The 12251-nt window shown below is 43.6% G+C and overlaps 1 protein-coding gene across 1 annotated transcript in view; it reads right to left on the bottom strand.

Annotated features, from left to right (window-relative positions):
* The window catches only part of SNCAIP (synuclein alpha interacting protein), a 77194-nt gene extending 65432 nt beyond the window's left edge, over positions 1–11762 (bottom strand). Inside the window, exon 1 of the mRNA XM_047083811.1 lies at positions 11661–11762. Within this exon, the coding sequence (XP_046939767.1) occupies positions 11661–11717 (57 nt within the window). The 5' untranslated portion in view covers positions 11718–11762. The remainder of the gene's footprint in view (positions 1–11660) is intronic.
* Positions 11763–12251: the final 489 nt, after the last annotated feature.

Here is a 12251-nt window from a genome sequence, read left to right as displayed (position 1 = left end):
ACGTGACCTCAAAGATCTGAGTGTGCAGCAACTTGTAACATAATGACATTTAAGTTCGAGCAGCACAGGCTGCCCGGATGGTGTGGGGACTGAGCACCAGGCAGAGGATGAACCTCACGGAGCCCCACGCACCGCCTCAACCTGTGTTAACCCGCAGCAGCTCTGTCTCTCCACCCTTGGCGTACAGAAAGTTACTTCTGTGAAGGTATACGTCTCAATTCTTTGGGAATAATGACCTGGAAGAAAAAGTCATGTGCTGTGCCTGGTGATGAAAATTACAAATACAGCCATCTAAGAAAAGGATGATGTGTTGGCCAGACAATCAAAGTTTTGGGGAACCGTAAGGGTATGTGGAATGTCAAATTCAGCGAAGACTCCAATCTACACTGTGAACGAATCTACTATCCTTTATAAAGACACAAGAAACAGAATCAGTTTGGGTGTTTGTTTCAGTAAGCACAAACGCTGCTCTCTGGATAGGAGATGAAGCTTAAGAGAATGTTGTACGGTCAGGTCACGAAGGGAAGAGTGGCCGGAGAAACATACAGTTCACAAAACCAACATGCGAAAACATTTTCATATTTGCACATTTGGGAATAAGCAAATGACCCAGGAAGTCTCTCTCACGTGAGTGCATTGTCCTACCATCTGGGAGCTAAAAGGGAGGGCTCCCCAGCCCTTCATCCCAGTACAAAGGACAGATGGCCTTTTAGAAGGAGCTGTCTGATAGCCAAGCCACCTCATTCTCCGGACAGTGGCCAACTCCCTGGGCAACAACTACTGTCATTTTGGCCCTATCAGAACCAAAGTCCAAAGTGTCTTCCCTGTCTCTTGCTCCCAACCCCAGCCTTTATATTCTGTTCCCTTGATGCCTTTTATCCTTGGGTGATTAGAGAGAGGGGGGTTGCAGATGGTTGTCTCCTGGTTTTATGCCACTCTTGTTCTTTTTCTAAAAATCTTCCAGAGGTTAGTCCCGTAGAAATAGCCTTTGTGATTCAAACTTCCTTTCCAGGTCTCAAGAAAAGCCCCTTCTACAGGTTGACCAGTTGCCTCCACTTCTTCAGGGTGCATGCAGTGTGCATTCAAAGTTTAGTTCCACCTTCTGTACCTTGGCTGGCAAAGCTTTCCTCTGGCCAGGGAAAAGCTGCCTTTCTGCAAGGCCAACTTGCGCTGTGCTTTCTGCACGAAACCCTGGCTAACTGCTTCAGCCCTAAATGACCTTGCTCTTTACTGCCCTTGGTAAAATACTGCCTTGCCTTGGGCTCTGTTGTTTCCTAGATGTTAGTGTTGGCTCCCACAATTGCCTGAGGGAAAGGATGATGTCTCTGACTTGCATATATACGTGGCACACAGTGGCTTATTAACTATTTGACTGGAATACCAAGACAAACACACGTTTGATGGATCCCCAGCAGAATATTACAGCGTTTCAAAGGACTTCTTTCATACTTAGGTAGTAAGTGGGCATTTCTTCCATGCTTCCATACTTGCACTCCAATTAACTGGCTTTCTAAAATGCAGATTTGACTAAGGTGCTTCTCTGTTTCACATCCTTCAGTGGCTCTGCACGGACTACAGGGCAAAGCCTCAGCATGGCACAGGAAGCCTTCCATGAGCTCAGACTTATCTCTTACCATTGTTCACTTCGTTTTTGATTGTGGCAATATGAAATTTCTTAGGGATGCCATATCTGCTGTTCTACCTGTCTATACTGTTAGGCGTGCCATTCCATCGACCTGGAATGCTATTCCACCCAGTTCATTAGGCAAACCTTTTTTAATTTTTCAAGATCGGCCTGGGAATCACTTCTATAGAATCTTCTCCCACACTCCCAGATGGAAGTAATCCCAGCTTTCAAAGTGTGGTGTCTGGACCGGGGGCACAGACACCATCTAGGAAGTTGTTAGGAATTCACAGTCTTGGGCCCCATCCCAGAAACTCTGAGGGTAGAGCCCAGCAATCTGTATTTTTACAAGCCAACTAGATGATTTTGATGCATGCTAACATTTCAGAACAACTGCTTTATATATAATTTAGGCATAAATCCATTACAGAATCCATCCATGATATTTCACCTATATGTTTATGTCACTGCTTTCTCTGCTTCCTGAGGGTGTGGACAATATTGTGTTTACCAAAGATAGTGGGTACTTACTGAACTTGAATAAAATGAATTCCCCTATGTAATCATGATTTTAGTGGCAATAATAAAAATAGTAATAGTAATAGTTAATAGTTATATAGCACTCATCTTCCTAAAAAATCCCTCATTATTACAAGTCTAGCCATGAAATTATGGTATATTTAAAAAAAAAAAACACACCTCTAATAGATTAACAGTATGGGTACTGGCTGATGCCTTAGCCTTCTGTATAAAGAACAATGGATCTGGACCCAGAAGATGCAGATTCAAGCCCCAGTTCTGGTATTTGTTTAGTTTTTAAATGTTTATTTTTGGGACAGAGAGCAAGGGCACACAAGCAGGGGAGTGGAAGAGAGAGGAGGAAACAGAGGATACAAATTGGGGTCTGAGCTAGAGCCCCATGGGGCGCTCGAATTCATGAACTGCGAGATCATGACGTGAGCTGAAGTCAGATGCTTAACTGACTGACCCCGCCAGGTGCCCCAAGTTCTGGTATTTATTAACTGAGGTTCTGGACAAACCAGTCATTTCATATCTCTGGGGTTTGCTTTCTTTATTTATAGAACACAGATAATCATATGTGGATAATGCAAGTGAAGTCAGTTTACAAGCCGTGAAACGATGTTGAATGTTTTTGTCTCTTCTCCCTAACCTGTTTTCCACCTGTGCACATAGCCCTTCCCTCATCATCTTCATTGCCCTCCTGACTTTGAAGCTCAGTTGATCCAGATGTGGGAATTTAAGAGACAGAAGACGGGGTTGAGCCGGGACTGGAAAGGAGAGCCCAGCCTGTCCCAGCACATTACTTAACTTCTCTTTGGTCTTTCCTCCTTTATGAGAGTCCATGGCCAAGGGCCGACACTGAAACATTCCTCTGCGAACTCGAGTTGATATGACACAAGACAATCCTACACATCCCTGCCTGAGCCAGTCAATTTTGTCACTCAGCCATGCAAAACAGTTTGAGTGTGCATGGGATTCATAACAGTGCATGATTTCTACACCAAGCCATAAGGATCTCTGACCATCCTAGATATTGTTCAAGACTGAAAGGCTTTGGCCCTTACTCCTGAAAGCTGGAGCCAGTTGGGTGAACATGCAGACATTACTCAAGCGGTAATGAGCCACAGGGAAAGAATAAAAGAACTAAAATCCCAAACACCTTTTGAAGCTAGAGACTTTTAAACAGCTAAGGTCTCATTAAGTTTCCAAAAGAAACAATTAAGCCAGTCATCCAAACAACCATCCTGAAATTCATGACTTCTCACAAAGCTTTCCAAAATTCAGGCAGGCATCTCAATACACACCCAGTGAAACAGCGACCGTGTGTGCATGCAAAGCTGGCAGTGAAAGCAGACACACCCTGAAGCGAGGTTTTCAGAAATGTAGTATTTTCCTGAAGTCTGGAACTCTTCTCCAGGGGCCTGCCCTTCCAATTGAGGAAGGTGTGTCCTGACTTCATGCCTTCCCCACAGAGGATGTGGCATTAACAGTCCACCCCTTCGCCACTAGCCCTCCACTTGTGCTCACGTCTCTTCCCCTCCCATCCCTTCAGGTCTCTTGCTCTGCCATCATCCCTCGTCCCTCCATCTTGTCAGTCACCCTCTCAACATCAGCTCTCTCCTCTGACAAACAAGCAGCTCTGCCACCTGAAGACATGCTGCCTCCTCAGTGAATCATGGCCTTTCTTGCTCTTGTGTTCACTGCCATCTTTTTTTCAAGAATTGCTGTGATTCTCTTCTCTCCTCCCTCATCTCTTACATTTGCTCTTCTAGCCACCACAACATGGCTTCTGTTCACTACCCCAAAGGCCCTGCTCTTACTATGGCCTCCAATGGGTCTTGACTGGAAAATCCAACCATTCTCTTTTTTATCATGACCCAATCCCTGCTATTTACCCCTTGCTTCTTTAAATTCATTAGATACCTCTCTCCCTTTTAAGATCCCTTAGCATTCCTCCTGTATTTCTGAAAACGATTTCCCAGTCTCTTTCATAGAAGCCTCTTTTCCCTCGTCCCATGTGGGACATACTTCTACGCAGTTCCGTTCTTGGAATGTTATTCCTTCCACATTCCATGTTTCACAGGTGGCCATACAGACGCCCACAGTCTCAACGACCATCTCTACATAGTACAAATACTGGCGATCTACGTTTTCATACATTCATCCCAGATGGCTTTAAATACATTTCCTTCTACCATTTAGGCTTTGCGAAAGAAAATTATTACAAATGATCCTCTTTTCAAATGCATTTGATTTTTGTTCTTGTTCCTTGTTTTTATTCTATCGAGAGCGTTTTTTTTTAATTAATAATAATCAAATTCTTGGGGTGCCTGGCTGGCTCAGTCAGTTAAGTGTCCTACTTCATGGTTGGCCTTGCATCAGGCTCTGTGCTGACAGCTCAGAGCCTGGAGCCTGCTTCAGATTTTGCGTCTCCTTCTCTCTCTGCCCCTCCCCCACTCACGCTCTGTCTCTCTCTGTCTCTCAAAAACAAATAAACATTAAAAAAAATTTAAAAAGATAATCAAATTATTTTACGCTAAGACATATTTTGTAGCTGGTATTTGGGAAAACTCAGTAACTGTTTTGCCCATTTTAAGAGTTTACCACATACAGCATTATATTGCTCATATGTGTAGTTAGGCAAAAGATGAAGGTCCACATTTGCAAGTGTGGTGAGATATCACAGCAATGAGTGGTCCCCCTTTGTGAGGACAAGTGATCATGGATGAGAAGAGACCTCAATGAACTGAGCCAACCACAGGTAACCAACAAACCCAGCAGCAGTCATTTTCAACACGGGGGTTACATATATGGTTTCTGCAGCCAGACCGTTCATGTTATATCCTGGCTTCACCATTTTCCAGATAATTCATATTAATTACTTAACCTCTGCCTACCAGTTTCTTCGCCTGTAAAGCAGGGTAATAACGGTGCTTATATCAAGAGCATGCTGTGAAGACTATGAATTTAATAATGTAAAACATAGGTAAGAGTGTCTGATACACACTAAGTGTTCAATAAATGCTAGCCATTACTTACATTAACAAGTATACAAAATGAGCATGTGGAAGTGAAGCCAAAGCAAGGGCAACTATTGAGGCAAAAATTCCAAGTCACAAAAAAATTACAAAAGAAATTTAACTTGCAGTAGGACCCAGGGCTGGCTATAATACTTGTTCAGCCTCAGTGATGGTCTAGTTTCAATTGTGAGCCAATTATCAATCACCACAAAAATATAAAGGCCGTCAAGAACAGAGTTTGATATGGTAATTAAATCTGACCTTCTATGGATTCAACTGGACATTTCACAATATGCTCAATTATTATTAAAGGGTCCTGGAAACTCTAAGAACATAGATCCGGTCTGTGTCATTCACCCGAGCTTAGAAGTGCTCTTGGAACACTGTAACTGTTTAATGCATGTTGTTGAGTAGATCACCACTAAATCTGGTACATAAATGGTAAATAGTTTGTGTGAATAATCTGCATTGTCAATCTAATATGTGCTATAACTCATAAGCAAGATAAGACATTTTAGGGCTATCTGCAGAGTAAGAGAAGAGCAAAAGAAAAAATCTGGCAGTTGTTCATTCTTGGAAATCATTCTATCTATAAGGCTTCTCTCCACATTCTCAGGAAGGGGTATGGAATCCAAGATGTTGAGTCTGGGTCCCCAGGTTCTGGTCTTGGGCTCTTATACTACCTATGGGACATGAACACATCGTTCATCTTGTCTGGACTAGATTATTCCTAAGTCCTTCCCTGGCAGGTGTTACCGAAACAAGAGAACACAGACGACGCAGGATAGTAGAACAAGGCATGAGGTTTTTGATAACGGGCACCACAGGAGGAAGGAATGAAAGGTAATGTAGACTTGAATACAAGACATTTGCAGAAAGAACATGTGAACACCCGATAAAAGTCGATCATACTGGGACACACTAAGAAGTTAAGAGCAGGCAACCAAGCAACTGCTAGGAAGGGCAGGGCTGATAGACGGGACAGTGAAGAAGGGACGGAGGTGGCCAGAGGCCATGTGAGAATCTTGGCAACCTTGTAGGGGAGCACACAAGAAAGTATATTAGGATCTCGCTCAGGTAGATTTCTTGCTAGAGAGGAGGGGCAAGCCAGGTTCTCTTTACCTTGATTAGCTGTACACTCCTTTTCACTCCTAAACTCAAGGCAAAACTTATATTCTTGATCCAATCAACTCTCTGCTTGAGTCCACTTGATAAGCTCTATGTGCCCTTTCTTGGGGCCTCCCACCACAGCACACGGCTTTGTGGAAACATAATGAAATCTCGGAAGTGTCAGTGGATTGCATTGAGTAAAAAGTGGTGCACACAAACCAGACAGGGGCAGGCATTCTAGTGCAAGGTTGGAAAAATGTGAGAATCCACTAAGAGGAGACTTGTTTACCAGAAGTTGTTTTCCTACCACACTGTGGCTCAGTCACTCAAGGAAAATGAATCCATATCATTCCGTGCTATTAGTCTAGGCTTCAAGGGCTTGGGTCAAAGGTTAGAGTGAGGTGGAACGGCATTTATTCATTATGTTCTCATGTGGCTTGCACAAAAAATAGACTGTCAAAAAAATGTCATCTTCACCCGTTGTAGTCACAATGGTACAGAAAGGTGGCAAAGCTTCCTGATGAGGAACAGAGTGTGTCCTCACTTCTGTCTGTGTGCGTGTGCGGGAGTATATTTACATGTATATGTGTATGTCCATACACACACACAGGTATGCAAATAGGTATGTGTGTATTATATAAATATGTGGGCATGTATTTGCACACATACATATATAAAATCTTGTATTTTCTCCATAAAGTCCAGGGCAATAGGTAGAGATGATAATTATCATGTTACAGATGGGAAAGCAGACATGCAATAAAATTAAGAGGTTTGCCTACATTCTCTTTCACTCGTTTTATTTTATTTGGAATATATACCAACCCCATTACTTCCAAGCAGCTATTTGCAACTGCATCAGTACCGATGGAGGATAGTGATGGCATTTTATGGACTGGTCCGGAGTCTCTACTCCACCAGGTCGCTCAGAAGGGGAAGAGTAACGTGGTCACATAGTTCTGTATTTAAATCCTGACCCTGCCACTTACTTATCCATAACGTTGTGAAAGTCATACACCTTTTCGAAGGGTCAATTTTTTTTTTCATGTGCCAGACTGGGTATTGAAACAGGGCCTGCCCCGCAGAGTTGATAGGAGTCTTTAACAAGACCCCTGACTCACAGAGTGGAGCGTGGTACATGGCAGAGCCCGTGTCTCAGGGCTGGGAGGGATGCTCCTCACGAGATCTACAGTTCGGCCTCTGCTTTGTTTTGTTCTGTGTATAATATACTATCTGGAAGAATAGCAAATTGGCCTTTCTTTTTTTTTCTTAATTTTTTAATGTTTATTTATTTTTGAGACACACACACACACACACACACACACACACACACACACACACAGTATGAGCAGGGGAGGGGCAGAGAAAGAGGGACACACCGAACCCGAAGTAGGCTCCAGGCTCTGAGCTGTCAGCACAGAGCCCGATGTGGGGCTCGAACTCATGAACTTTGAGATGGTGACCTGAGCTGAAGTCGGACACTTAACCGACTGAGCAGCCCAGCTGCCCTGCAAATTGGCCTTTCTTAATAAAATAAATACACCGTGGCTACTAAGAAGTCTGTGGTAAAATAATATCCCAGTGCATTTTTCTTTTTCAGGAGAAGCATCTGGCTTCTGCAGGAATAAAGAAAGAAATCTGCAAACCCTTTTGCAGAGACAGAAAAGCCCTATCATCTCCTTCACAGACCTGCAGGGAATGTGCAATGCTCTCTCCTTGGACATGGCAGGGAGACGAGCCTGTAGTTAGTTTAAACCCTGCATTTTGGAAAGGATGAATGTTATTTTTGAGTCTGGGTAACTTCAAAATAATTTGATTGCCTTCTGGGTTTTGTCTCATTAGGTAAAGGCAAAAAAGTTCTAGTTGCTTTTTTTGAACCAATATAGAGCTTGTGTTTTAATTAAAACAAGAACCAGGCTCATGACCAGAGGGGAAAATCAGGAAACAGAAAGCTCAGACGATGTAATAGGGCTACGGCTAGAGAATCAGAAAAACACTTGTGAACTTGGGCATCTTTTTTAAACGTATTGAGCATTTTCTTCCCCACTCCTGCCACTTTACCAGGAAAGAGGTGTAAGCGCCATCAGAGATGGAGGTTATGGAATCCTAAAAGCAAAGGCATGTTTATGGGAGGCTATATTCTTTTTATGCCAGTGAATTAGCAAGTTGAACACATCTTGTTAAACGTCAGCATCGGAATCGTCTCCATTTAGCTCTTAAAGCGGTTGTAACATTCACTGCTCCTCGTTTACCTAAAAAGGCTGAGAAATATCATCTCAATATTGAAGAGGTCATCACTGCTTTCTGCAAGAAGTGATTATATAAGAACAATACGATTCTGGCACATGTAAGGGCTTGAACCTGGATCGGATGGAACTATGGTAAAACCCTGGATTGCGAGTAACCTGTCCTGCGAGTGTTCTGCAAGAGAAGCAAACATCTCTAATAAATTTTAACTTGATAAATGAGCGATCTCTCGCAGTACGAGTTGTACACAATGCCGGATGTCACAGGATCACAGCTGAACCAACGGCTCTTAAAATTCACTTTGATAGATGAGTGCTTTGGATTACAAGCATGTTTCCAGAATGAATTATGCTTGCAAACGGAGGTTTTACTGTATTATAAAATAACTTACCATATTATAGAGGTTGCCAAAGTAGAGCTTCTTTTAATTTCATGTGGTTTAAGAAAAACCAGGATTGCTTGCCCTCAGTACTACCAACATTTTAGGCCGGGTAACTCTTTGCTGTAAGGGATGCTGTAGGGATCCCTGTGCACTTTATGTTGTTCAGAAGCATCCTTGATCTCTATACACTAGATGCCAGGGGGGACACCTCCCCAGCCATGACAACCAAAAATGTCTCCAGGCATTGCCAAATGGTCCCCTGGGGGGTAGGTAAAATCAACCCTGATGAGGACCACTGTAATAGATTTAGAGAGGCAGTCAGGTGTTGTAGCCTGAAGCAGGTATCCCAGAGACAGATGGCTCCCCACTAGCAGGGTGGCCCTGGATAAGTTAGGTAACATCTCCATGCTTCAGAGTCCTCGTCTGTAAAATGAAAATCATGACAAGTTCCTGCCTCACTGGATTGTTGTGAGGATTAAGCAAGATAACGCCTCTCCCAGAGTGAGTGTTCGGCAAATGTTAGCCGTGATTGTTTCAACCATTCCACGCAGTATCATTTTTTTCCCCCTCTGATTTAAGTTTAAATGGCAGGTTAAAGATCCAAACAATAGAACATCTTTAAAGGGGTGGGGGAAGGTTTGAGTGCAGTTACACAATTACAGATGGATAATCTTTATTTATGTTTCAGAGTGGTCAGGTTGTAGGAGCTCGACTATTACATAATCCCGTATCCCGATTTGCTAAACAGCGTGGGCTATTGCTTAACGTGGTTTATTATCTTTCAAGTGGAGATCCCTAATTCATCAAAATTATAGGCTGCTGCCAGATGATTCTTCTGTAAGTACAAATGCTCTATTGTATTTAAAAAAAAAAAAAAAAGTCCTGACATGATGCCTGGTTTTTTCCCTTGAGTTCTTTCTTCACCATTGGCCATATAAATATTATTGCTATTATTCACTGAAATAATAGCAAAAGCTACCATTTTTAAGGGCAACTTAACAGTGTGCCAAGCTGCGTGCTTCACATATATTATTATTTCACTCAATCCTCAACACAGCAGTAAAAGTTGGTGGGTTATCTAGGAGAGGCAGGCAAAGTTACTGCTCTCCAGTCAGCACAGGTCAGAACAAGGCTGGAGCCCAACAGGGGCCTTCCAAACCCCAAGCTCCTTAAATGTTGCTTCATTATCAAAGCTAAGAGAGCTACTCTGAACTCCTAATCATAGTGTATGTTTTTCTTTCTAAGACAGCTTCCATACTCCCTACATCTCCCCACATTATTCTTTACTTTCTTTGCTTCTCCCCACTAGGCTCAAAATACCTCGAGGTGAGGGGTGCCTGGGTGGCTCAGTTGGTTGACTGTTGAACTCCTGATTTCAGCTCTGGTTGTGAGCTCGTGCTCATGAGCTCGAGCCCCAAGTTGGGCTCTGTGTTGAACTTGGAGCCTGCTTGGGATTCTCCCTCTCCCTCTCTGGCCCTCTCCCCACTCTTGCTCTCTCTCTCTCTCTCTCTCAAAATAAATACACTTAAAAAAATACTTCAAGGTCAATGCTATAACAGAACCATGTTCTGAACACTTTTAAGTACAGTAACTTAAAAAAGAGAGAAAGAGACAGAAAGATAAGGTGGGAAGGAAGAAACTCACTTTGCATTGGTCTCAATGAGGATTAATAAAGATTGTCTGGAAGCTAAAATAGGGAGAGGCGGCATTCACATTTCCCTGGCACACCAAGAATCATCCAAGGTTGTATAAAGCAGATCATTCATCAAACTCACCCGAGGAATCCAATCCTTGCGTACAGTATGCAAGTTTTACTTCAAAGTGAATAGCGAATAGCGGAGTAGAGAAATAACTTTGCCAGAGGTGTGTGAAAAGAAGCTTATCTTTTTTGACACCATTTCTAGTGGTGACCCAAAGCTCCATGCCCTGAGACAGTGATGAAAAGTAGGGTCAGCAATTGTGACCACGGAGGTCCTGGGAAGAAAAGTTATATGGCTAGTTTAGAAAGAGCAACCTTCTCATCACATATTCTGAGAGCCGGTTTATCTGGGGTTGTGAGCAGTCAACAAGGCTGCTGGCTGGCCTTGGAGGCAGAAATGACCGTGTGGCCTGAGATAAGTCACAGTCACTTCTAGGCAGGGTGCGTACAGAGGACCCCTCAGAGCCACGGTGAGATAGGCTGGAGGCAGCAAGAAGGTGGTGGCTCCTGACAATGAAGAAGTTCATCAGCTCAGAGCTTCACAGGATTAAACAGGGCCTCAGACAGGAGCTGGCCCAGTCCTCATCAACACATGACTCCCAGTATTCCCCAATAGCATCCAACCTGTGCTTTGACACCTACAGTGCCTGGAAGGATTCCTCTTACTGTTTGTTCATCAGTGAACAACTTGGCCGTCGTGTCCTTGTGAGCTCCAGAGAAAGCTGGCTGCGGTAAAGCCAGTCCTATAAAGGGAGTTATCACTGATAGGGTTGATATGTGCTCTCTGCAGGCATTTTATAAATTTTCTCGGTGAATAATTTCGACAACAATTAGGAAGGGGGGAGCTCAATGAGGTCATATGCCTTTCCCACCCCGCCCCCACACACACCATGCCATACACACAATTAAGTGAGATTCGCTTCTTGGTCCAGGAGACCCCAAAGCCACATTCCATCTGCCATCAACTGCTAAACGCGATTGGAAGAGTTCAGGATCCGCAGATTACAGGTAAAGGCAGAACCTCCTGAAGCATTGTTTGCAAGAAGTACGACTTACAGATATGTCATCGCTGAAGTCAATTTCATCCAAATCCAGGTATTCAGGGGCTTCCATTATTCTTCTTTGCACATTTTGAGTAAAGTCAAATGTTTATAAAAGCTCTGGAAAAGACAGAAGCAAAAAAGAAAAGCCAAAGGGTTACTAGCTGTTTTGCAACCAAAAATCCTAGGTCTGTTTAAACCAGAAAAATGAGTAGGGTAACTGGGTGCTAGCTCATTTCCTCTCTTTGGATATTACCCCAGGCCTGGCTTTCCAGAAGCAGGAAGCACAGCACCTCAGGCTCCCCAGGGAGCAGCCAGGGTCCTTTGTTTCACCTAGGTCTGCATTTGCCTGGGTTTGCTAGAGCCATAGCTCAGGTCAGACACTTCCCCGCTGACCAATATTAGGAGGCACCCAGCCCACAACCAGCACTTACCGCACCCTGGGTGAAAGCCTCAAAATCTTAGGATATTCACCCTATTCGCCTGTTTACTGCGGGCATAGCCTTGGAAGCTGCACACGGCGCCGTCAACACCGGCTCCCCACAGGAATGACCCAAGTACACGACGGAGACCAACTAACCCACAGCAACGGATGCTTCAGAGTCTA

This window comes from Lynx rufus, unplaced genomic scaffold, assembly GCF_022079265.1.
Source record: "Lynx rufus isolate CCGP_SWC_20201006 ecotype Redwood Valley unplaced genomic scaffold, mLynRuf1.p SCAF_1, whole genome shotgun sequence".
Lineage (NCBI taxonomy): Eukaryota > Metazoa > Chordata > Mammalia > Carnivora > Felidae > Lynx > Lynx rufus.
This window is presented reverse-complemented; position numbering and strand designations above follow the sequence as displayed.